The 22842-nt window shown below is 43.9% G+C and overlaps 1 protein-coding gene across 1 annotated transcript in view; it reads right to left on the bottom strand.

The window, feature by feature from the left end:
- The window catches only part of LOC124001446 (phospholipid-transporting ATPase IA-like), a 28730-nt gene extending 6159 nt beyond the window's left edge, over positions 1-22571 (bottom strand). Inside the window, 34 exon segments of the mRNA XM_046308178.1 lie at positions 167-246; positions 1177-1269; positions 1381-1469; positions 1665-1772; positions 1869-1925; positions 2149-2210; positions 2296-2374; positions 2661-2783; positions 2902-2976; positions 3245-3355; positions 3587-3770; positions 4162-4334; positions 5010-5074; positions 5264-5402; positions 5761-5900; positions 6400-6484; positions 11067-11136; positions 11248-11297; positions 11458-11540; positions 11897-12002; positions 12110-12182; positions 13791-13957; positions 14500-14627; positions 15509-15786; positions 16045-16136; positions 16138-16173; positions 16316-16385; positions 16881-16954; positions 19337-19377; positions 19501-19546; positions 19798-19896; positions 20121-20220; positions 20379-20493; positions 22264-22571. Of these exon segments, the coding sequence (XP_046164134.1) occupies positions 167-246; positions 1177-1269; positions 1381-1469; positions 1665-1772; positions 1869-1925; positions 2149-2210; positions 2296-2374; positions 2661-2783; positions 2902-2976; positions 3245-3355; positions 3587-3770; positions 4162-4334; positions 5010-5074; positions 5264-5402; positions 5761-5900; positions 6400-6484; positions 11067-11136; positions 11248-11297; positions 11458-11540; positions 11897-12002; positions 12110-12182; positions 13791-13957; positions 14500-14627; positions 15509-15786; positions 16045-16136; positions 16138-16173; positions 16316-16385; positions 16881-16954; positions 19337-19377; positions 19501-19546; positions 19798-19896; positions 20121-20220; positions 20379-20493; positions 22264-22309 (3337 nt within the window). The 5' untranslated portion in view covers positions 22310-22571.
- Positions 22572-22842: the final 271 nt, after the last annotated feature.

The following is a 22842-nucleotide window of genomic DNA, read 5'->3' as shown; positions in this document are numbered from 1 at the left end:
TGACCTCTCAAACCCCGGCCTGGTCTGTTTGGTCAAGCGTTTCTGGACGTTTTGTGATGTTGTGCCTTCTGGGTTTAGACACTGTTATAGATGGTGATGTTTTACTGTAGTACAGAAGGAAGAGGACAAGTGTGAAGCACCACATTCTGTAAGGCGTGTGACTTACGTAGCATGTTCTGAGGGACGGACTCTGTGCTGTATGCTGACGATATGCTGTTCTTCAGGAGCTGAGCTCTCTCTGACAAGCTACACACACACACACACACACACACACACACACACACACACACACACACACACACACACACACACACACACACACACACACACACACACACACACACACACACACACACACACACACACACACACATACACACACACACACACACACACACACACACACACACACACACGAGAGAGAGAGAGAAGAGTACATGAGACAAACAAAAAAGCATGCACACATTGACTCTGTACCGGTACACCCTGTATATAGCCCCGCTATAGGTACTGCTGCTCTTTAATTATTTGTTATTCTTATCTCTTACTTTTTTTTCCTTCTTAAAACTGCATTGTTGGTTAAGGGCTTGTAAGTAAGCATTTCACTGTAAGGTGTACACCTGTTGTATTCAGTATTTCACTGTAAGGTCTACTACACCTGTTGTATTCAGTATTTCACTGTAAGGTCTACTACACCTGTTGTATTCAGTATTTCACTGTAAGGTCTACTACACCTGTTGTATTCAGTATTTCACTGTAAGGTCTACTACACCTGTTGTATTCAGTATTTCACTGTAAGGTCTAAAACACCTGTTGTATTCAGTATTTCACTGTAAGGTCTACTACACCTGTTGTATTCAGTATTTCACTGTAAGGTCTACTACACCTGTTGAATTCAGTATTTCACTGTAAGGTCTACTACACCTGTTGAATTCAGTATTTCACTGTAAGGTCTACTACACCTGTTGTATTCAGTATTTCACTGTAAGGTCTACTACACCTGTTGTATTCAGTATTTCACTGTAAGGTCTACTACACCTGTTGTATTCAGTATTTCACTGTAAGGTCTACTACACCTGTTGAATTCAGTATTTCACTGTAAGGTCTACACTTGTTGTATTTGTGACATTTTTTAATTTTTTATTTTCTCAATACAGTTAGATGGTATAAAAATACCTTTTCCCATGAACCACTACTCCAGGGTCCTGAGCCTTAGCCTCCAGCTCCTGCACCTCATCAACCAGGTTCTTCCAGAAAGACCTCTTTACCCTGAGCGAGAGAGAAGAGAGAGATGTAAATTCTATTATAGAATGAAAGGGCTGTGTAAAGAGTATTTGTTCCTCTGAAGCTAGCACTGTATGTATTAAGGTCTGGACTCACACTCTGAACGCCACGTCAGACAGCAGTGAGGTGACAGGGATGAAGAGGAGACTCATCCAGAACACTCCTGAGGTGAACAGCATCTCTGCCTGCAACACACACACACACACACACACACACACACACACACACACACACACACACACACACACACACACACACACACACACACACACACACACACACACACACGTGAATAGTAAGTTTGCTTCGGTGTTGCTTATTGTGCAACATATTTGTCCAACAAATGCATATTGTTGAACATAGAGTGATCCGTACTTTACCTGACCAGACATGTCTGGTGCAATAGCTATAACTGGCCACAAGGTGGAGTAGAGCCAGAAGAACAACACCCACAGGAACACACTGCCCCAGATGGCTATGTGACTGAACTAGAGGGAGCAACAGAGCAGGTCAGGAAAAACATCACACTTTGTTTCTCATCGTCATATTCTGAATGACAGAAATGGGAAGCCTACTGAACCCACCAGTGTCCATGATGAAGTCTCCAGTCCAGCTTTGAGACAAACGGTTATCACCACAAACTGGAGGACGGAGAAGAGAGAAAACAAGTCACTTTACCAGGCAACATTTCATGAGGATATGGAAAATCAGAGGTGTCGTGTCTTCTCTATCGAAGTCTTGCTACTGTGTGTATACTAAATTCAGAAACAATTTTACCAAAGTGTTTTCAGATATTTCATTGAGAGCTGGGAAGGCTATCCAAAAACAAACCAGACCTTTCTTTTGGGCATGCAGTCAACCTACCGTGTAAACCATATTTCCTAAGAGAAGATAGTCTGGAGTCTTCCCGTTCCAAGACACAGTATCTGGAATAAAAGAAACCAAACATGCAGGACTGTTTAATACTAGAACGGACCGAGACAGCTGGACAGACGGGACAGAAACACACACCGTGTTGGAAGATCAGCAGGGGTAGCCAGAAGAGGATGACAGAATGGAGGAGGCCGTTGAGACAGTGAGCCCAGAACACCTGCAGTGGGACAGGGGGAAACAAATGAACCAAGAGGGCCTAGTTCCAACTTCCAAATGGACCTTAAGTCCCTAATGCTATAAACATTTTGATTCTGCAGGCATTATTAGTTTATCTTTGAAAATTTGGTAAAATGACCAAATGTTGAAATGTAAAGAAGAAAAAAATGATTATGCAAATGTTACACGCCCAAATTCGTGCTGCTCATGATTGATAAATGAGAAAGGCCCCTCGTCTCCTTTTCACAAGGCAATAATGACCGGGGTTAAATGGGTGGAGGTTGTACCTTGGTGTTGAAACCCAGTGCGTTCTGGGAGGTCTTGTAGAGTTCTGGGTATTTTAGCATGTTCTCTTTCTTGCAGCAGCGCTCAAATATACCCAGGGCCAGAGGAGGCATCGCTGTGAAGATCTATCACACACACACCACACACACACAAAGACTAAAAAGTGACACAGTCATATTTTACCAGGGGTAAATCAAGGAGAACTCCATGTAAGGGTTGAATAATGAGTGTACACACACTTACCACATTGTAAAGACCAATGCACCAACGTTCAAATAGAATCTGACCAGAGAAACCATTCACGATCGCAAACCAGATCTAAAAAAACAAGATGAATGAGTGACTGAGGTTCTCTATTACACACTGACATCCATGTTGATCTCAAAGGGTTGCAGAATTATGGGAACTTTCACAAAATCCCAATGAGACATTAGAAGAAAAAAAGACTGGTTAGAGGATTTCCTGCTTATTCCTTCCAACCGGGACTTCTGGAAACTCTGGACCTTTAGTGAAATTTACCTGAATTCTATTGAAGCAGCCCTACTGAAGCAGCCCTACTGAAGCAGCCCTACTGAAGCAGCCCTACCTCTATGATGTACAACACTATGTTCTTGTAGAAACAGTACAGGATGCATTTGGACACTCGGTTGTAGTTCCACGCCCCATGGACTAGAAGAAGATTCCTCAGGTACTTAAACTGAAAAGACAGGGAACGAAACAGAGAGAGACATAAAGATGGAGACATAGCGAGACAGGCGGAGCGAGACAGAGACCAGATGCCACATATTAGGGTTAGGTGATATCCACAATATCATATCGTCCATTTGCCCTTGTTAAATAATGCCATAAGTGATATTATTTCCCCCTAAAAAACAGTCCTCAAATACATCCAGAAGTAATGATGTGTTAAGGTGATAAGAGGGGATACCTGGGCGATAGAGTAGTCGGAGGAGTTGGCGGCCTGCAGGCCCTCGTTGCCAGAGATGCCCACGCCAACGTGAGCCGTCTGGATCATGCCCACGTCGTTGGCACCGTCACCGACGGCCAGGGTGATCACCTTCACCTGTCTCTTGACCAGGTCCACCACCTCCGACTTCTGCAGTGGAGACACCCTGGGCACACACGTGATATTGAATCATCACTGAATATGAATGTTTATAGCAGGGCTCTCCAAACCTGTTCCTGGAGAGATACAGTCCTGTAGGTTTTAACTCCAAACCTGTTCCTGGAGAGATACAGTCCTGTAGGTTTTAACTCCAACCCTATGCATGGAGAGCTACAGTCCTGTAGGTTAACTCCAACCCTATGCATGGAGAGCTACAGTCCTGTAGATTTTCAATCCAACCCTAAACTAGTGCACCTGATTCTAATAATTAGCTGAATCAGGTTAGTTCCAACTGGAGTTGGAGTGAACAGGAGTGTTGGAGTGAACACCGACAGGAGGGCTTCTCTCCATCTTTAGCAACAGTCTGAATGGAGGGCTCCTATGCTGTGATTGGCTACCTGCAGCAGATGACGGCCTTGCAGGATAGGGCCAGATCCAGGAAGTACTGGCGCACCTCGATGCTGAGGGCGTACTTCAGCGTCTCGCCATCCATCACCAAGGCAACGTCGTTCTCCCTGTGGAGCGCCTCTCCCAGCATGCCACAGTGATGACTCAAAGCCGCTCGCGTCCCCTAGGATATAGTAAGTTATTGAATGAATGTCATTTAGCAGATGCCTTAATTTTTTTATAGCTTTTTCTTTATTTTTTTTTACCCCCTTTTTCGTGGTATCCAATTGGTAGTTACAGTCTTGTCTCATCGCTGCAACTCCCGTACGGACTCTGGAGAAGCGAAGGGCGAGAGCCATGCGTCCTCCGAAACACAACCCAACCTAGCCACAATGCACGTCCAACCTGGAAGCCAGCCGCACCAATGTGTCGGAGGAAACACCATATACCTGGCGACCTGGTCAGCGTGCACTGCGCCAGGACCGCCACAGGAGTCGCTAGTGCACAATGAGACAAGGATTTCCCTGCCGGCCAAACCCTCCCTAACCGGGACGACGCTGGGCCAATTGAGCGCCGCCTTATGGGCCTCCCGGCTACGGTCAGCCGCGAACCCAGAATCTCTGGTGGCACAGCTAGCACTGTGATGCAGATGCCTTTATACAAAGCAACTTAGACAAACATAGATTTTTTTGGTACATGTGGTTCCTCTGAGAATGGAATTCTCGTCCGTGGTGTTGCTAGCGTCATAATAGTACATTTATGAACGACATGCTCAGAACAGAAAAGGCCTCATATCCAGTTGCTGTGGTTTGTTTTCTGTTGTTGACAACAGGAGGGCGAGATTGGGATTGACACCTACTTCTAGTGTCTCCTCGTTCACGACCAATAGCCCCATGTTCTTCCTCAGCAGCCTACACGAGTGACCTTGAGAGGCAGAGGGTAAGAAGGATTTAATTTGACGGTACTGATTCATAGTGGATCTAAGTGGGTCTGAGCACTTTTAGTGTGTATTGGCAGGTGGAGTTGTGTGTGTGTGTCTGTGTGTGTGTGTGTGTGTCTGTGTGTGTGTGTGTGTGTGTGTGTGCCAGTCAGTCAGTCGGTCTGCCTCCTCACCTATATTGATGGCAGTCTCCTGCTTGTCTCCGGTGAGAATCCAGATCTTGATACCAGCTCTGAGCAGAGTCTCTATGGTTTCGGGGACTTTGTCTTGTAGCTTGTCCTCTATGGCCGTGGCACCAAGCAACTGCAGGTTCTGGAGAAAACAAAATACAAGTGAAATACATTTTAAATATTTGAGGTGCACTTGATATACTTGATTACCTGGTCCAATGGAACCGGTGGAGCAGCAGCGAAAAGTACAAATGCTTTCCGTCAAGCTTAAATCAAACACGTAAAGATATGGAGGCAGCCTACACCAATGCCACATCGTAGCTTCATCATGAAAACTCTTGAGAAAGAATGCATTTTGTATCGTCTTACGGGAAACTGTCACTTTATGACAGTATTTTCTGACAGCCAGAAGGCACAGGGTCCTTTAGAAGAAAAAAAACAGTTGTAGGTCTAAGGTGTGTCTTTATTTTATTGTAAAGACGGGTTCTTCTATTGGTTACCCTCTCGATGAGCTCATAACTCTCCTCCATCTTCAGAGCTCGGTTGGTAAGGGAGGTGGCGGCTCTCTGGTACCACTCAGCCCACTGCTCGTATGACTCTTCTGAGATGTTGGTCACAGCGTAACACAACGTCCTTAGTCCTGACAAAACACACACACAGAGCGAGAGAGAGACAGACAGAGAGAGATGATACAATGCTTCTGTACAGTACAGATCTGAGATAATTGGATAAGTATGAGTAGCATAGTGATAAATTCAGCCCAGCCAATCAGAGGGCAAGGTGGGTTGAACCTATCAGAGCTAACCAGATCATTACGAAAACATGAAATAACAACACTATACTTGCATCTGAAGAGGTTCATTGGCTAGCTAGTCCTACTCTACTCTGGGGCGGCAGGGTAGCCTAGTGGTTAGAGCGTTGGACTAGTAACCGGAAGGTTGCAAGTTCAAATCCCAGAGCTGACAAGGTACAAATCTGTCGTTCTGCCCCTGAACAGGCAGTAAACCCACTGTTCCCCGGGAGGCCGCCATTGAAAATAAGAATTTGTTCTTAACTGACTTGCCTAGTTAAATAAAGGTAAAATAAAAAAAAATAACTATGCCATTGGAATGCGTGAGAACAGTGGAACTGTGGCTCACCCTCTGTGGCAAACTGCTCCAGGTGGTTGAGAGTGATGTCTTTGTACTTGGAGCTGTCCGCCAGTCTCTCGTAGATGACAGAGTCCTGTCAGAAGACCCACCCAGATTGTTGCAACAAACGTGGCTAATTCTTTGAATGTGCAATATATCATAACTGTTTTTGTTTGTTTTTTTAACCACAAATGGACATTGCACTGCTGCAAACTCATTTTATTTTTTGTATATTTCAAACATTTAACTTTGAGCTAATTTCTAACATGCATTTAATTTACACTGAACTTTTCCAAAAGGTCCTCATTAATAGTTTGTAATAGAATAAGAAAACAAGTGTGACTATCATGAGAAAGAAGAAGATCAAAGATCAAAACAATTATTTCCTTCAAATGCATTGTATCTGAAAGCAACAAAATATATAATGTACACTCAGTGACCAGTTTATTATGTACCGGGTCAGACACACCTTTGTCTCCAGAACAGCCTGAATTCTTTGTTCAGATACGCTGTGGAGTTGAACCGTTGCTCCCAAGCAATTACATCACAACCACCAGCCTGTACCGTTGACACCAGGCAGGATGGAGCCATGGACTCATGATGCTGACGCTAAATCCCAACGCTGCCATCAGCCTGTACCGTTGACACCAGGCAGGATGGAGCCATGGACTCATGCTGCTGACGCTAAATCCCGACGCTGCCATCAGCCTGTACCGTTGACACCAGGCAGGATGGAGCCATGGACTCATGCTGCTGACGCTAAATCCCAACGCTGCCATCAGCATGACAACAGGAACCGAGATTCATCAGACCAGGCAATGTTTTTCCAATCGTCAATTGTCCAGTGAGGGTGATCGCGTGTCCACTGGAGCCCTGTTTCATGCTGACAGGAGTGGAACCCGGTGTGGTCGTCTGCTGCAAAAGCCCATCTGTGACCAGGACCGACGAGTTGTGCGTTTCGAGATGCCGTTCTGCACACCACTGTTGAACTGTGCCGTTATTTGCCTGTTTGTGGGACGTCTGTTAGCTTGCATGACTCTTGTCCTTCTCCTTCCACCTCTCATCAACGAGCTGTTTTCACCCACAGGACTGCCGCTGACTGGATGTTTTTTGTTTGTCGATTCTCAGTAAACCCTTAGACACTGTCGTGTGTGTGTGTGTGAAAAGCCCAGAAGGCAGTCTGTTTCTGAGATACTGGAACCGACATGCCGTACACCGACAATCACTCCACACTCAATGTGGCTTAGGTCACTCGTTTTTCCCATTCTAACGTTCAATCAAACAGTAACTGAATGCCTCAATGCCTGCTTTATACAGCAAGCCACGGCCACAACTCAATGTCTGTAGGAGCGAATCATTTGTGAACAGGGTTGTGTACGTAATAAACTGGCCTCTGAGTGTATATCAAGAGCAATTTGTTCCAGAAGCAAAAAACATTTAAAAAAGGCTTTACTAATATAATCCATTTTAGCAGCTGAGAAAAGTATGTTGTAATAAAAAAATGCAGCAATAGCAAATCCCAACATTAGAACATAAACTACTATAGACATAATCCAATATACTATATTCATCAACATAGATAATGAGAATTTCAAGAGAAGATCATTAAAATTCAATATTCAATAAAAGGTTCAAATAAAATGTCTAGATAGGTCATTACGATAGCAGGGGTAGATACATTTTTCGGACTAGCTTTGGTTTGTTGCAGTGACTCTCTGTGCCAAGACCCTTCAGTCCTGGTCCTGTGGTGATCCTCTGCAGTCCGGGTCCTGTGGTGATCCTCTGCAGTCCTGGTCCTGTGGTGATCCTCTGCAGTCCTGGTCCTGTGGTAATCCTCTTCAGTCCTGGTCCTGTGGTAATCCTCTTCAGTCCTGGTCCTGTGGTAATCCTCTTCAGTCCTGCTTCTGTGTTGATCCTCTTCAGTCCTGGTTCTGTGTTGATCCTCTTCAGTCCGGGTCCTGTGGTAATCTTCTTCAGTCCGGGTCCTGTGGTAATCTTCTTCAGTCCGGGTTCTGTGTTGATCCTCTTCAGTCCTGGTTCTGTGTTGATCCTCTTCAGTCCTGGTCCTGTGGTAATCTTCTTCAGTCCGGGTTCTGTGGTGATCCTCTCCTCTGCATGTTCGCATACAGTGGGGGTTGAGCGTCTCTCTGAGGAGACGTGTACGTGTCAATGGCGTAGTCCCTCACACTTGCCAGTGTGTCGTACTCAAGGGACCTGGACATTATGCTGTGAACATATTGTTCACAGCTGTGTACGTGTCATTGTTGGGGTCAGGGTGAACACTACGTGTGACCTATGGTATCCCCTCCTCCAGTTGACCTCCTCTTCAAAATCCAGTAGATGAGGACTAGAAGAGCTCCAGCATCCAGGACAGACCCCCACCACAGGAACCCAGGCAGACACTGGAATCTGGAGAGATGCTACAATGATATCATCTCAGCGCTGGAGTTCACTGTCCTCAGAGCTGACGTGAGAGAACTGTGTCCGAATACACTTTGCCTAAGTTGTATTATTGAAATACCAAGTATAAAATGTCCACTGCAGGGTTGGCATCACTGCTGCAGCTCAGAGACACTGATCTGCCCTCCACTACTTCACCAGAGGGACCAATTGACACAATTCTTTTTTTTATTGGCCATATCTGACAGAGTCTCTTCAGGAGAGTGGAGATCCTCACGGCCCTTTACAGCACAGGAGTAGCGGCCTGTATCATCAACGCTTACCGGGTCTAGGTACAGGCTGTTGGAGTAGGCATCACTCTTTGGTACAGGCTGTCTGTTTTTATACCAAATAAAGTTTGTGTTGAGATCCAGAGTACATTTGATACGGCATCTTGGGACAACTCTCTCCTCCTCGGACACAGACGTAGGATCCATCGCTAACAGGAGGTCTGTGACAGTCACGATAACCCCAGGACTGGCAGCGTATTCCTCAGAAAGTGTTCTTCCTAATCTGAACCTGTACCTCAGCTGAGTCACTCTCTCAGGCCTTTAAATTGCCAGCATGGAGTCACTCCCATTGTTCCCATGGTATTGCACACGACCAGCGTAGTAGTCTGGGTCCAGCCTCAGATCTTTACAATTCTTCTTTAAAAAACCAACATGAACCTTGTTCTGTGGAATGACTGGGATGTGTGTAAATACTGGATTTGGCCACATATGATCCCCTCAAGGCACAGATACTCCTCTTGGTGTAATTGACACTCCAAAAGTATTGGTCATAAAGACACACTGCAGGAGAATGGAGATATCAAATCAAATGTATTTATATAGCCCTTCGTACATCAGCTGATATCTCAAAGTGCTGTACAGAAACCCAGCCTAAAACCCCAAACAGCAAGCAATGCAGGTGCAGAAGCACAGTGGCTAGGAAAAACTCCCTACACTCCCTCCCAGATATACATGGCCTTTTACAGCACAGGAGTAGCTGGATTTAAATGTTGTCCAGAAATGGTAGCGCGAGATGAAGTGCTCTCATATAGTCATGTTGTCCATTCTTGCACCAGATGTCGGTGGGGTTTCCAATCAGAGTGCTGGTGATGCTACAGTTCAGTATATTCCCCCTCATCACCTGCAGGTCTGTGACAGACAGGGCGACTCCACCGGAGCCATCTTTCCAACCCGACTTGTAGCGTTTACACGTGAAGTAATACGTTGTGTTTGTCACCTCATCTCAGGTCTGATTGTCAGGGTGCAGTCCTCCTTTCTAGTCCCACGGTAACTCCACACGACCTGCATACCGTCGATCCGGGTTTCAGACCCTTCACCCATTGATTACACCAGACTTTTCCTGTGACTCAGCTCCAACTGGGATTAGCTGAGAGGACCGGGCAGATCCACTGATGACCCCATCAAGGCACAGAAACTCCTCACATCGGTTTGTAACCAGAACACCGGTCACAGACAAGAGGACGACCACATAATATATGCCATTTAGCAGACGCTTTTATCCAAAGCGACTTACAGTCATGTGTGCATACATTCTACGTATGGGTGGTCCCGGGGATCGAACCCACTACCCTGGCGTTACAAGCGCCATGCTCTACCAACTGAGCTACAGAAGGACCACATACACAAGTCCTGCCATTGTTGCATCTCAGCCGGCGCCGTAGGCTGAAGTGGTGAGGTCTTGTAAGTCTTACTGACAGTGCAGGGGGAGCAGACAGTAGTAGGCTGAAGTGGTGAGGTCTTGTAAGTCTTACTGACAATGTGTAGGCTGAAGTGGTGAGGTCTTGTAAGTCTTACTGACAGTGCAGGGGGAGCAGACAGTAGTAGGCTGAAGTGGTGAGGTCTTGTAAGTCTTACTGACAGTGCAGGGGGAGCAGACAGTAGTAGGCTGTAAGTGGTCAAAGAACCAGGGTAAGGGAAGAAGCTGCTATAGGGCTGGCTTTCCTTTTTAGAAACAGGGTTATTTGGCGTTCTTTGGCTAACTCTTCCCACCTCCGAAGACACACAAGAGACACCCACATCAAACCACACCCCGAAACCAACTAATGTTTGAATTCAGTCATGGCAGCTAGCATTTCTTAATTAACCAAATCTAAAATGAGGCCAAATCAGGAAGTACAATCGCCCTTCAAAGAATGTGTAAAAAGCTAACTCTGCAGTTGCATTATGTTCATTTGAGGAACACATAAAAAAATATAAATGTGTGTAGTCTTGGTCCTCCATACTAACCGCTCCTTTGCAGTAAAGTCGGATCCGCCCGGACGGTGTACGCATGATGACTGACATCCTTTTGCGATCGCTAAAAAAAGAGTAAAGATCAGGGTTTTCAAATGAGAACCAAGAGACAAATACAGTCCAACAATAGACAGGACACATCTACAACGACTCATCAAATGCATACAAAAACTACCTTGTAAATTCGAGGACATTCAGCAACTCAAACCTTTGCTCTGTTCCCAGCTGTAAACAAAGACAAACAATGGCATGTGTTCCTATACAGTAATTTATAGCATAAATAGCAGCTAGAAATCCAAACTATTAATCTAAATATATGGCTCTGATTCAAACAAACATTGTTTAACTCTAATTCTGCATCACATAATAAATTGGTTCCACTTACAGCGTGTATGATGACTGAGTCTGGGGTTCGTCCAGAGAATACAAAGCCCAGGCTGCTGGCTGCTCTCACCAGGGCCGCTTCATCTAGACAGGGGAAAGGAACATCGTAATAAAGTAAACTTGAGATTGTTGGGGATTTTCAAATTCAGGAGTGAAGCTGTAGAATCATTCTAGAATCAAAGATTACACTGTACAACGTCATAAAGGCAATAGAAGAAGAGGTGGAAAATATTAAAAGGGGTGTAATATAGTAATATAGTACACGGGGTGTAATATAGTACACGGGGTGTAATATAGTATACGGGGTGTAATATAGTATACGGGGTGTAATATAGTACAAGGGGTGTAATATAGTAGAAGGGTAAGAAGAGGTGTAATATAGTAGAAGGGGTATAATATAGTACAAGAGGGAGAGAGCATGGTATTGTAGACATGTGTACCTGGGGAAGAGGCCTGATAGACTATAGTGTTATCAGTCTTCTCAGGAACAGCAGTGTGACACACAGCCATCATGGTCAGAAAGTCTTGGATAATAGTGGCTGTGGGCTGGGCGCACAAACACAATTAATACACAAAAAAAAGAGATAAAATAAAAAATAAAAAAACACGTTGATACAGACAGGTAGTACATCGTCTAATGTTTATGTACTCACGTGATCATTGTGGAGATTCTCCGGTAAGGTCGGATCGCCAAAGCCCTCTTCCTCAGGACTGTCTGTGTTGTGCCTTTCAGACAACAACAACAACTAATATTATATTCTGACATGTTTGGTTTATCTACAATTTTAAATATGTTTACAATTGGGATGAGAATAAAGATCTGTCCTACACCACATAACTGTGTGAACAAGCACTACAGTAAAAGACAACGAGATACAGTTGAAGTTAGAAGTTTACATACACTTAGAGTTATTAAAACTCGTTTTTCATCCACTCCACAAATTTCTTGTTAACAAACAAGTTTTGGCAAGTCGGTTAGGACATCTACTTTGTGTATGACATCATTATTCCAACAATTGTTTACAGACAGATTATTTCACTTTTAATTCACTGTATCACAATTCCAGTTGGTCAGAAGTTTACATACACAAAGTTGACTGTGCCTATAAACAGCTTGGAAAGTTCCAAAAAATTATGTCATGGCTTTAGAAGCTTCTGATAGGCTAATTGACATCATTTGAGTCAATTGGAGGTGTACCTGTGGATGTATTTCAAGGCCTACCTTCAAACTCAGTGCCTCTTTGCTTGACATCATAGGAAAATCAAAAGAAACAGCCTTGACCTCAGAAAATAAACTGTAGACCTCCACAAGTCTGCTTCATCTTTGGGAGCAATTTCCAAAAGCCTGAGGGTACCACGTTCATCTGTACAAACAATAGTATGCAGGTATAAACACCATGGGACCACGCAACCATCATACCACTCAGGAAGGAGAAGCGTTCTGTCTCCTAGAGATGAACGTACCTAGGTGCGAAAAGTGCAAATCAATCCCAGGACCACAGCAAAGGACCTTGTGAAGATATTGGAGGAAACCGGTACAAAAGTATCTATATCCACAGTAAAACGAGTCCTATATCGACATAACCTGAAAGGCCGCTCAGTGGCAGCATCATGTTGTGGGGGTGCTTTGCTGCAGGACGGACTGGAGCACTTCACAAAATAGATGGCATCATGAGGCAGGAAAAGTATGTGGATATATTGAAGCAACATCTCAAGACATCAGTCAGGAAGTTAAAGCTTGGTCGCAAATGGGTCTTCCAAATGGACAATGACCCCAAGCATACTTCCAAAGTTGTGGCAAAATGGCTTAAGGACAACAAAGTCAAGGTATTGGAGTGGCCATCACAAAGCCCTGACCTCAATCCCATAGGACAATTGTGGGCAGAACTGAAAAAGTGTGTGCAAGCAAGGAGGCCTACAAACCTGACTCCGTTACACCATCACTGTCAGGAGGAATGGGCCAAAATTCACCCAACTTATTGTGGGAAGCTTGTGGAAGGCTACCCAAAACTTTTGACCAAGTTAGAAAATGTTCAAGGCAATATTACCAAATACTAATTGAGTGTATGTAATAAAAGAAATAAAAGCTGAAATAAAAATCACTCTACTATTATGACATTTCACACTCTTAAAATAAAGTGCTGATCCTAACTGACCTAAAACAGGTTATTTTTTACGATGATTAAATGTCAGAAACGGTAAAAAGCAGAGTTTAAATGTATTTGGCTAAAGTGTATGTACACTTCTGACTTCAACTGTACCTATCCAGCAAAGTACATAGTATTATTCATGCTAATTCATGCCTATAAAATGGTTGGATTAACGCCTTCTCACCCGTAGGCGACACCTGCGATGGAGCACTTTTTAAACTGCATCACGTTGCAGGTGAGGGTGCCTGTTTTGTCAGAGAAGATGTATTTGACCTGACCCAGTTCCTCGTTTAGGTTGGACGTCCGTGCCATGGCAGAGGTATCCGTAGGCTCATAATGCATATCCATGTCCTGAACACACACAAACACATTCACATCCCCAATAGGCTTTGCAGTACAAACAAGATGTGGAGAAAGTCATTGCATAAATTGAATGTCCCAAATCTACCATAGTACGGACATCAATTTCTATGCTCACTCACGTGTACTAGATCAAATTCCATATTTGCCAAAACTTCTCACCAAGCTTTTGAAGTAGATACATTTACTCCTGTGGCATTATTCTATTTAAACGTCTACTTAGAGTGTTCACTACCAGAATTAAATTGAAATTGACCGTCACTCTGAGATACCAAGTTAGAGGCTGTGTAGTGCAGTGATTTTCCCACCCAGTTGATGAAGTAAGAGGCTGTGTAGTGCAGTGATTTTCCCACCCAGTTGATGAAGTAAGAGGCTGTGTAGTGCAGTGATCTTCCCACCCAGTTGATGAAGTAAGAGGCTGTGTAGTGCAGTGATTTTCCCACCCAGTTGATGAAGTAAGAGGCTGTGTAGTGCAGTGATTTTCCCACCCAGTTGATGAAGTAAGAGGCTGTGTAGTGCAGTGATTTTCCCACCCAGTTGATGAAGTACGCCTGGATGAACTTGATGACCTCCAGGGTGACCAGTAGACTGATGGGGATGAGGTTGTTGAAGAGGATGATGAAGGTGAGGAAGTTGAGGCCAAAGTTGGCAGCGCCACCATCTGGTAGGAAGGAGTTAGAGCAAGTTACACAGAGAAATGACCTTTAATCTAATTTGAATCCAGGTGCCACAACAAACCCTTTCTTTAGACCTGGGACATGTTCACTAGGGATAAAATGGTGCAAAACAGAGTTAAAAAAAAAAAAAAAGTTATAATCTGAACACTCGGTTTTTGGTTTTGCTACAGTATGACTTTAAAACATGACTAGCTAGGTGGACACATTGTTTACCATGGGCCATGGAATTCACATATAAAATAATCTACAGCTCTTACTTCTAAACAAGCTCTATTTTAACAAGCTCTTACTTCTAAACAAGCTCTATTTTAACAAGCTCTTACTTCTAAACAAGCTCTATTTTAACAAGCTCTTACTTCTAAACAAGCTCTATTTTAACAAGCTCTTACTTCTAAACAAGCTCTACGTTAATGAGCAACGGGGTCTAAGTCACTAGTCTGGGGGATACAACCAAAAACATTTCTACAGGCCTCAGAGAAAGGTTGTTACCTGGAGATGCTAAGACTACAGTGGTAAAGAAATAAAAACAACATGTCATTACATTTACTGAGAGGGTAATGGTTCATGTAAATTATTATATATCAGATATTTGCTGGTTACTAAATTGGGATCATACACAAATTACAGTTGGTATTGGTATTATCCAATAATTGGTATTAATTCATTGGTATTATCCAATAATATATCAGTCTGATAGAAAGTGCCTCCATGATCATATCCATCCTACATCACGTTGTACTAATAGAATAAAGTAAAAGTAAAATAAGTAGAATAGCGCAAAGTAGAATTTAACGTAAAGTAATAAAACATAACGTAACAAAGTAATTTAGCATAAAGTTACTTAACATAAAGTAAGGTGACTCACAGTTGAGGTCCATGTACCAGGCAAAGTCCCCGTACTGGGTCTTCCAGAGTGTCTGTCCGGCCGAGCAGACCAGGGAGATGGCCAGCAGGCAGCCGAACAGCGCCAGGATCAGGGTGTTGGTGATGTGCTCCACGCTGGACAGCTTGAGCGGAGGCCGCGTGCTGTTCTGCATCAGCTTGGTGTCGTGCCCTGTGTACACCACCATGCCGTTCACCCACTGGGTGTTCCGGAGCCGGGCTCCACGGAGAAGGATCTGCTCCGGACCTAAAGGGACTGGACTGGGGAGAACGAATCGGTGGATATCAGATTTATTGCAACCCTAGGAAGTAGTGATTCACACTAAGCTGTGTCAGAGGGTGGAAACTTCCTGAAAGGACTGTATGAAAGAATACTGAGACAGAACTTTTCCTTGGCACTGTGCTGTTGAATGCTCTATGGAGGTCTAGGCTGGGTTACTGTCGCTGTAGAAAGGGCTAGGACCTATACATCTATATATATATAATTGATTGATTGATAGACAGGTAGATCTCTCTCACCTATGACCCTCTAATCGGATGACGCCTACAAAGTCGTAGAGGTGGCGATTGGGGCTTTCGCACTCCATGCATCCTCTCAGCCGCGACAGACTTATCAGCATCCTTGTCATGAGCTGTGACCTGAAGACCCTGGTTGGGGAAGGAAAAGGTGCAGGGGTTGAGTTGACGAGCTGACTCCTCCTATCTGGGCCACAATGGAACGTAATAAGTGGTATGTTTGGTGTGTCTGTGTATGCGTCTGTGTGTGTGTGGATGAATTAAGAACCTTCACCTGTCGTATCTTTAGGTTGGTCTCCCCGTCTAAATTTGACGTCTCGATGTAGCACATAGCATGTGGCTCGCTGGTGAAAAGAAAGTGGCCGTCAAAACAATCTAGAATGCATCTAGAATGGTGTTCACAGAAGTTATCTAACAACAGGAACAGAGATGGGTAAGAAAATAGATCCAGGGAGAGAACAACAATGCTACAGTAGCCATAGCAACAGGGAGACAGTAAAGCACTAAGCTCCAAGATGAGTGTGCTCTGTGGTCTAATAACTAGGTTTGTTATCAGTACAATAACCTAGCTAGTCCTTTGATTTTTAGACAGTAACGTAAAGAGGAAGAGATGCCTGGTACAAACAGAGATCGTGCCAACAAGGGGAGCAGTCCCACTCCGCAGGATTCAAGTATGACACGGGGCATTTGGCATTTAGCATGTTCAAATAATTAAGTAGGATCCTTTCTTCCTCTTGTGTCCTTTACAACCACGTGGTCTAGTAAAAAAGTGATAGGTGCAACACTGTTACAAAAGGTTTGATTTCAGCCCCAATGCCAGTAGACTACAAGACCCCGACCTGGACGCCAGCAGGACGAGGTCTGCCGGGAGGTGGTCCCCGTCACTGGCTCTGACTACGTCCCCGACCGTCACCTAAGTTACCCGCAAAAGAACGTACCAGGAGCGACCAGGCAACGGTAGGGGGTGGGGACAGAAACATGGGCACACAGGCAGAACACAGGGAACGGTCGAGGTGGGGGGTGGGGACAGAGACATGGGCACACAGGCAGACAGACAGAACACAGGGAACGGTCGAGGTGGGGGGTGCGGACAGAGACATGGGCACACAGGCAGACAGACAGAACACAGGGAACGGTCGGGGTGGGGGGTACGGCCAGAGACATGGGCACACAGGCAGAACACAGGGAACGGTCAGGGTGGGGGGGTGCGGACAGAGACATGGGCACACAGAGACACATTGACAGACAGAACACAGGGAATGTCGGGAAGGGGAGAGGAAGGGAAAGAAAGAGTGAGACTACTTCAAAACAAGATATCAGAACAACTAACACAGATAGCGTGACCTACTGAAGCTAGAAGGGAACAGAGGTTACTGAAGCCTAAAGCAGAGAGACATAACCACAACAAACTACCAATCTACCGTCTGTGATTCTAGCACTACCTGGAGGACAGCAGGATCGAGTCTGCAGGGATGTATTCTCTCCCATTTAATGTGACTACATCTCCCACCTCTACACTACGGCAGTTACTAGACATTATGTAGATAAACACACACTCAGCAAAAAAATGAAACGTCCCCTTTTCAGGACCCTGTCGTTCAAAGAAGATTCCTAACAATTCAAATAATTTCACAGATCTTCATTGTAAAGGGTTTAAACACTGTTTCCCATGCTTGTTCAATTAACCATAAACAATTAATGAACATGCACCTGTGGAAAAGTCATTAACACACTTAACAGCTTACAGACGGTATGCAATTAAGGTCACAGTTATGAAAACTTAGGACACTAAAGAGGCCTTTCTACTGACTGAAAAACACCAAAGCAAAGATGCCCAGGGTCCCTGCTCATCTGCGTGAACGTGCCTTAGGCATGCTGCAAGGAGGCATGAGGACTGCAGAGGTGGCCAGGGAAATAAATTGCAATGTCCGCACTGTGAGACGCCGAAGATAGCGCTACAGGGAGATGGGACAGGACAGCTGGGACAGACGGGACAGCTGATCGTCCTCGCAGTGGCAGACCACGTGTAACAACACCTGCACAGGATCGGTACATCCGAACATCACACCTGTGGGACAGGTACAGGATGGCAACAACATCTACCAGGAATGCACAATCCCACCATCAGTGCTCAAACTGTCCGCAATAGGCTGAGCGAGGCTGGACTGAGGGCTTGTATGCCTGTAGTAAGGCAGGTCATCACCAAACATCACAGGCAACAATGTCGCCTATGGGCATAAACCCACCATCGCTGGACGAGACAGGACTGGCAAAAAGTGCTCTTCACTGACGAATTGTGGTTTTGTCTCACCAGGGGTGATGGTCGGATTCGCATTATCGTCAAAGGAATGAGCGTTACAACGAGGCCTGTACTCTGGGGCGGGATCGATTTGGAGGTGGAGGGTCCCTCATGGTCTGGACCGGAGTGTCACAGCATCATCGGACTGAGCTTGCTGTCATTGCAGGCAATGTCAACACTGTGCATTACAGGGAAGACATCCTCCTCCCTCATGTGGTACCCTTCCTGCAGGCTCATCCTGACATCACCCTCCAGCATGACAATGCCACCAGCCATACTGCTCATTCTGTGTGTGATTTCCTGCATGACAGGAATGTCAGTGTTCTGCCATGGCCAACGAAGTGCCTGGATCTCAATCCCGTTGAGCACGTCTGGGACCTGTTGGATCAGAGGGTGAGGGCTAGGGCCACTCCCACCAGAAATGTCTGGGAACTTGCAGGTGCCTTGGTGGAAGAGTGGGGTAACATCTCACAGCAAGAACTGGCAAATCTGGTGCAGTCCATGAGGAGGCAATGCACTGCAGTACTTAATGCAGCTGGTGGCCACACCAGATACGGACTGTTACTTTGATTTTGACCCCCCCTATGTTCAGGGACACATTATTCCATTTCTGTTAGACACATGTCTGTGGAACTTGTTCAGTTTATGTCTCAGTTCTTAAATCTTGTTATGTTCACACAAATATTTACACATGTTACGTTTGCTGAAAATAAATGTAGTTGACAGTGAGAGGACGTTTCTTTTTTCCCTGAGTTTACATGTGTTTAAATCATTAGCTAGGTCTAAATCCTAAGTCTTTCCCCCTAATGAAGAATAAACTACTAGGCAATGTAAAATATGACAACTTAAAATGTACACCCTATTCAGTGACAGACTGTTGCTCTACTTAACCATTGAATCACTAGACATCAAACAACAATTAGGGTTCAGCCCATCTGAAGGCAGAGGAACGTAAGCAGAAAATATCTGACTCTGGCCTGATATTGAGTGACATACCTTCTCCCAGTGAACAGTCTCCCATGTTCCATTTCTCAGAACTGACAAAGAGAGAGCAAGGGAGAAATAGGGAAACAGGAAGAGGAGAGATATTAAAATCTGTCCAATAACCTACACCTGTTTGAAAAGCAGTAATAAGATCAATCATTTCAACAGTTTCTTACCTTGGGCCTCCTTCCTGTTGACCACCCTATCTGCTTTGTGACGTTTCTGTTGGGAAGAACATTCAAAAGTGAAATTATCTCTGTCCAATGTTTTATTGTATGTCAAGCATCCTTCATCCAAAGGACCTTTTTATGGAATCAGTTTCAAGAAAATCAAAAACCACACGGTCAGCGAGTACAATAACGACTTTCAGACATGCCCATGCACTTGGGCACGTTTTCAGAGAACACATAACGGATGTCCTCTGTATAGAAATAGAGATATATTTAATGTCATTCTAGTTCTATGGTCCTCACCAGATCCTCAACGATCTCCTTCAGGGCTGCCACCAACAGGATGAGGATCAAAGGAACCAGGGTAGTCCACCGTCCTGTGGGAGAAACATCCGGAATTTGCTACCAGGAGAATGGAGACAGACATAGTTAGTCTGTGTGTTAAATCGATAGTTAACCCTTTTTTTTTTTTTTTACAAAACCGATTTTCGATTAAGTCGTTTAAAACCTAAAAAAAAAAAAACTATCCATTTAACAACCACAATGTGTGTCTGATAGGTGAGAATTTCTGTCTGCTAAACAGTGCTGAAATGTGCAAAATACACTGTGTAATTATTTAGACCCACCTGCAGTAGTGCAATGAACAGGAAGAATGAGTTAGCAGCCCTCCTGAACTGAGCGTATAGGAATCGAGGCAGGAAGGTAAGCGCATTGTATTTGGCTGTGCTGGAAAAGGCGAGAGAGAAACCCACAACAATATTCAGCAGCACGGTAGAGAAATTATTAGGTGTTTACAAAGAATTGACTGGGCAAAATAGTCATTGCCAAATAATAACACAGGCCTACAAATTAGTTTACTTATAAAATGTAAACACTTGGGCTACCTGACGTGATTGGTGCAGAACTTAGTGAGTTGAGGCTGATTGATGAATATAAGTCTGGCATCCTCAAGGTCAGCTATAGAGGTCCTTGATGTAGCTTCCTCAATCTTCTCATATCCTATGGGATAACGGTAAAAAAGACATCTTGCCCCATCAAGGCTTTACAACAACCGTTAGGCTTTTAACATACCAGGTTTCTGTGTGCAATTACTTTCTCCTACACATTCAACCATGGTGCAAGACCATCGCCACCCTGTATGGCACTGGCCTATAGGCTAAATAGATTAGAGTGTCTAAGAAAAACAGTGCATCTTCTTGCACTCCTACAGAGTGTAAACTCATTTAGACACAATCAATGATTTATATAAGCCCTAGATTGCATTTTGCTATGTATTGGCCATTGAGAGGATTTGAACACACGGTCGGCCATATTGGCCCTCCCTAGTAGGTGCAGTCTGCCATAGACATAAATAGAATTATACTGTATTTCAATTAAAATTTTGAAGGACAAAAATCCCATGTACAGTATTTAAATATTTTTGTTGTTGTAGCGGGGACAGTAACATTAGTAATCTCAGAAAAATATACATGAAGGAAAATGTTTTTCTAAACTATTTTTTAAATGTTTAGCTCGTATAATATAATTTTAAAGTATGCATTAAGGTGTTTGCAATAGAAAAAATGTGGCAAAAACGAATGTAGACATTAATGAATGCATTTTGGGGGAGTGCCAAGATGGAGGCACCGTGGCATCAAAACAGCACCCCCATCAGTCATCTAGTGTATATATATAAATCATTGGGCCTAATCCTGACTATCTGCAGGAGCTACAGAAGCTTACACTACACACAAATCTTCCATTGACATCAATGCAAACCTGAATCATAATAATTTTAATTCAAATCTTTAGTTAGACCAACAACACTTTCACTGCATAGGCTGTGGAACCTTCAAAACCTAGCTAGGCCTATTTAACAGTCAACAGACAACAAAGAGCTTAATTCAATGGTCATGCCCACATAAACATGGTGTGATCTCATGAGACACTAAGAGCGATTTTGCCCACACAGAATCCTCATACAGTACAGTATAACCATGACAAAGACAATTGATTCCACTGTTACTCATGCATTACTCTGTCACTGCACTGTCTTCAAGAGGAAATTGGGGGAGAAATCAAGGGCCTCTGTCATTAGCTGGTACAGCCCTTTGCTTTCTTAGTGAATGCAAGATTTGGAGACAACGGAGTGAATTGAATAGACGATCACGGTCATCAACATGACCATATAAAATACAGCCAATAACTTCTGAGGGTTTCTGTGCTTCAGTTAAGGAAATCCTTAACAGGATACAATATCTTGAGAGAGTCTGTATAGACACATGCACTGATGACTGTCTGAACTGCATTTCCTCATCAGACGGGTTCAGTGACTAGCTACGTCTCTCTGACAAAGACAGGGAAGAGCAGCAGGGTTTAGGGGCAAGATCCTTCAGATTAATGTGTAATCAGTAGTGGAGGAGCCTTTGCCCTTCGACCCTTAAGGTGTGGGTTGGAAAAGCAGGACAGAAATAGGCTAGACATTAGACAGAAAGTGTAGTGCAAGTTGAAATGCTGTATATTGTTCAATTCTCTAGCAAACACCATGCATACTACTTTTCACAATGATGTGATATGAAAAAAAAAAAAAATTCTATCAACCCAGCTACCTAATTCACAATCATATCTAGCTAGAGAAACGGTAACTAACATTAGCTAGTCAGTGAACATTATATTCATTGAGATACTTAAAAAAAAAATTTTTTTTAGAACATATCCTAAAACTAACTAGCCAGTACCTAGGATTAGTAGTGCATCAATGGAGTATAATGATAGACGAAGGACACCTACCCCCCAACCGTGAACGGAGGTCCGAGAGAGTTCTTTCGATAGGCATCTCACCACAATGAAAAGCACCTGACAGTGACCACAACGAGCTGTGACAGGTCGCCAGATGGCTTGTTTACGGTAGCCAAGCTAGCAACGTTAAAAACACTCCTTTCTGAACTACCACTACGAACTTAGGTAATGAAGCTAGTAGGAGTTCATTCGTTACAATATCAAGTCGACCTGAGCCGTTAAATCATTTTTTCCCCCCGTTCCCTTCATTTTGTAGATTTCAGTGAAAATGCATTATCATATCAGCATTTTATCAACAATGCTCAACAACTACAAAAAGTACTTCCGTGTCACGGAATTCCCGCAAATGTTCAAAATAAAAGCCCCCCCACGTAATAGTATAAAACTTTCAATAACCTGTGTTTATTCATGGTATATGCAAAATAATTGTATAAACATTTAACAATGATTAAAATGTATTCATATTTAAGTAACATTTGCAATGTTCCAAAGTCAAATAAATGTCCCCAATGCACATCACTGTATATGGAAAACATATTGGCGTGTAGAGCAAAAACTATTATACGTACC

The sequence above is a fragment of the Oncorhynchus gorbuscha genome, linkage group LG17 (genome assembly GCF_021184085.1).
Source record: "Oncorhynchus gorbuscha isolate QuinsamMale2020 ecotype Even-year linkage group LG17, OgorEven_v1.0, whole genome shotgun sequence".
NCBI classification, from domain to species: domain Eukaryota; kingdom Metazoa; phylum Chordata; class Actinopteri; order Salmoniformes; family Salmonidae; genus Oncorhynchus; species Oncorhynchus gorbuscha.
Note: the sequence above shows the minus strand (reverse complement) of the source record. Positions and strands in the feature narration are given on the sequence as shown.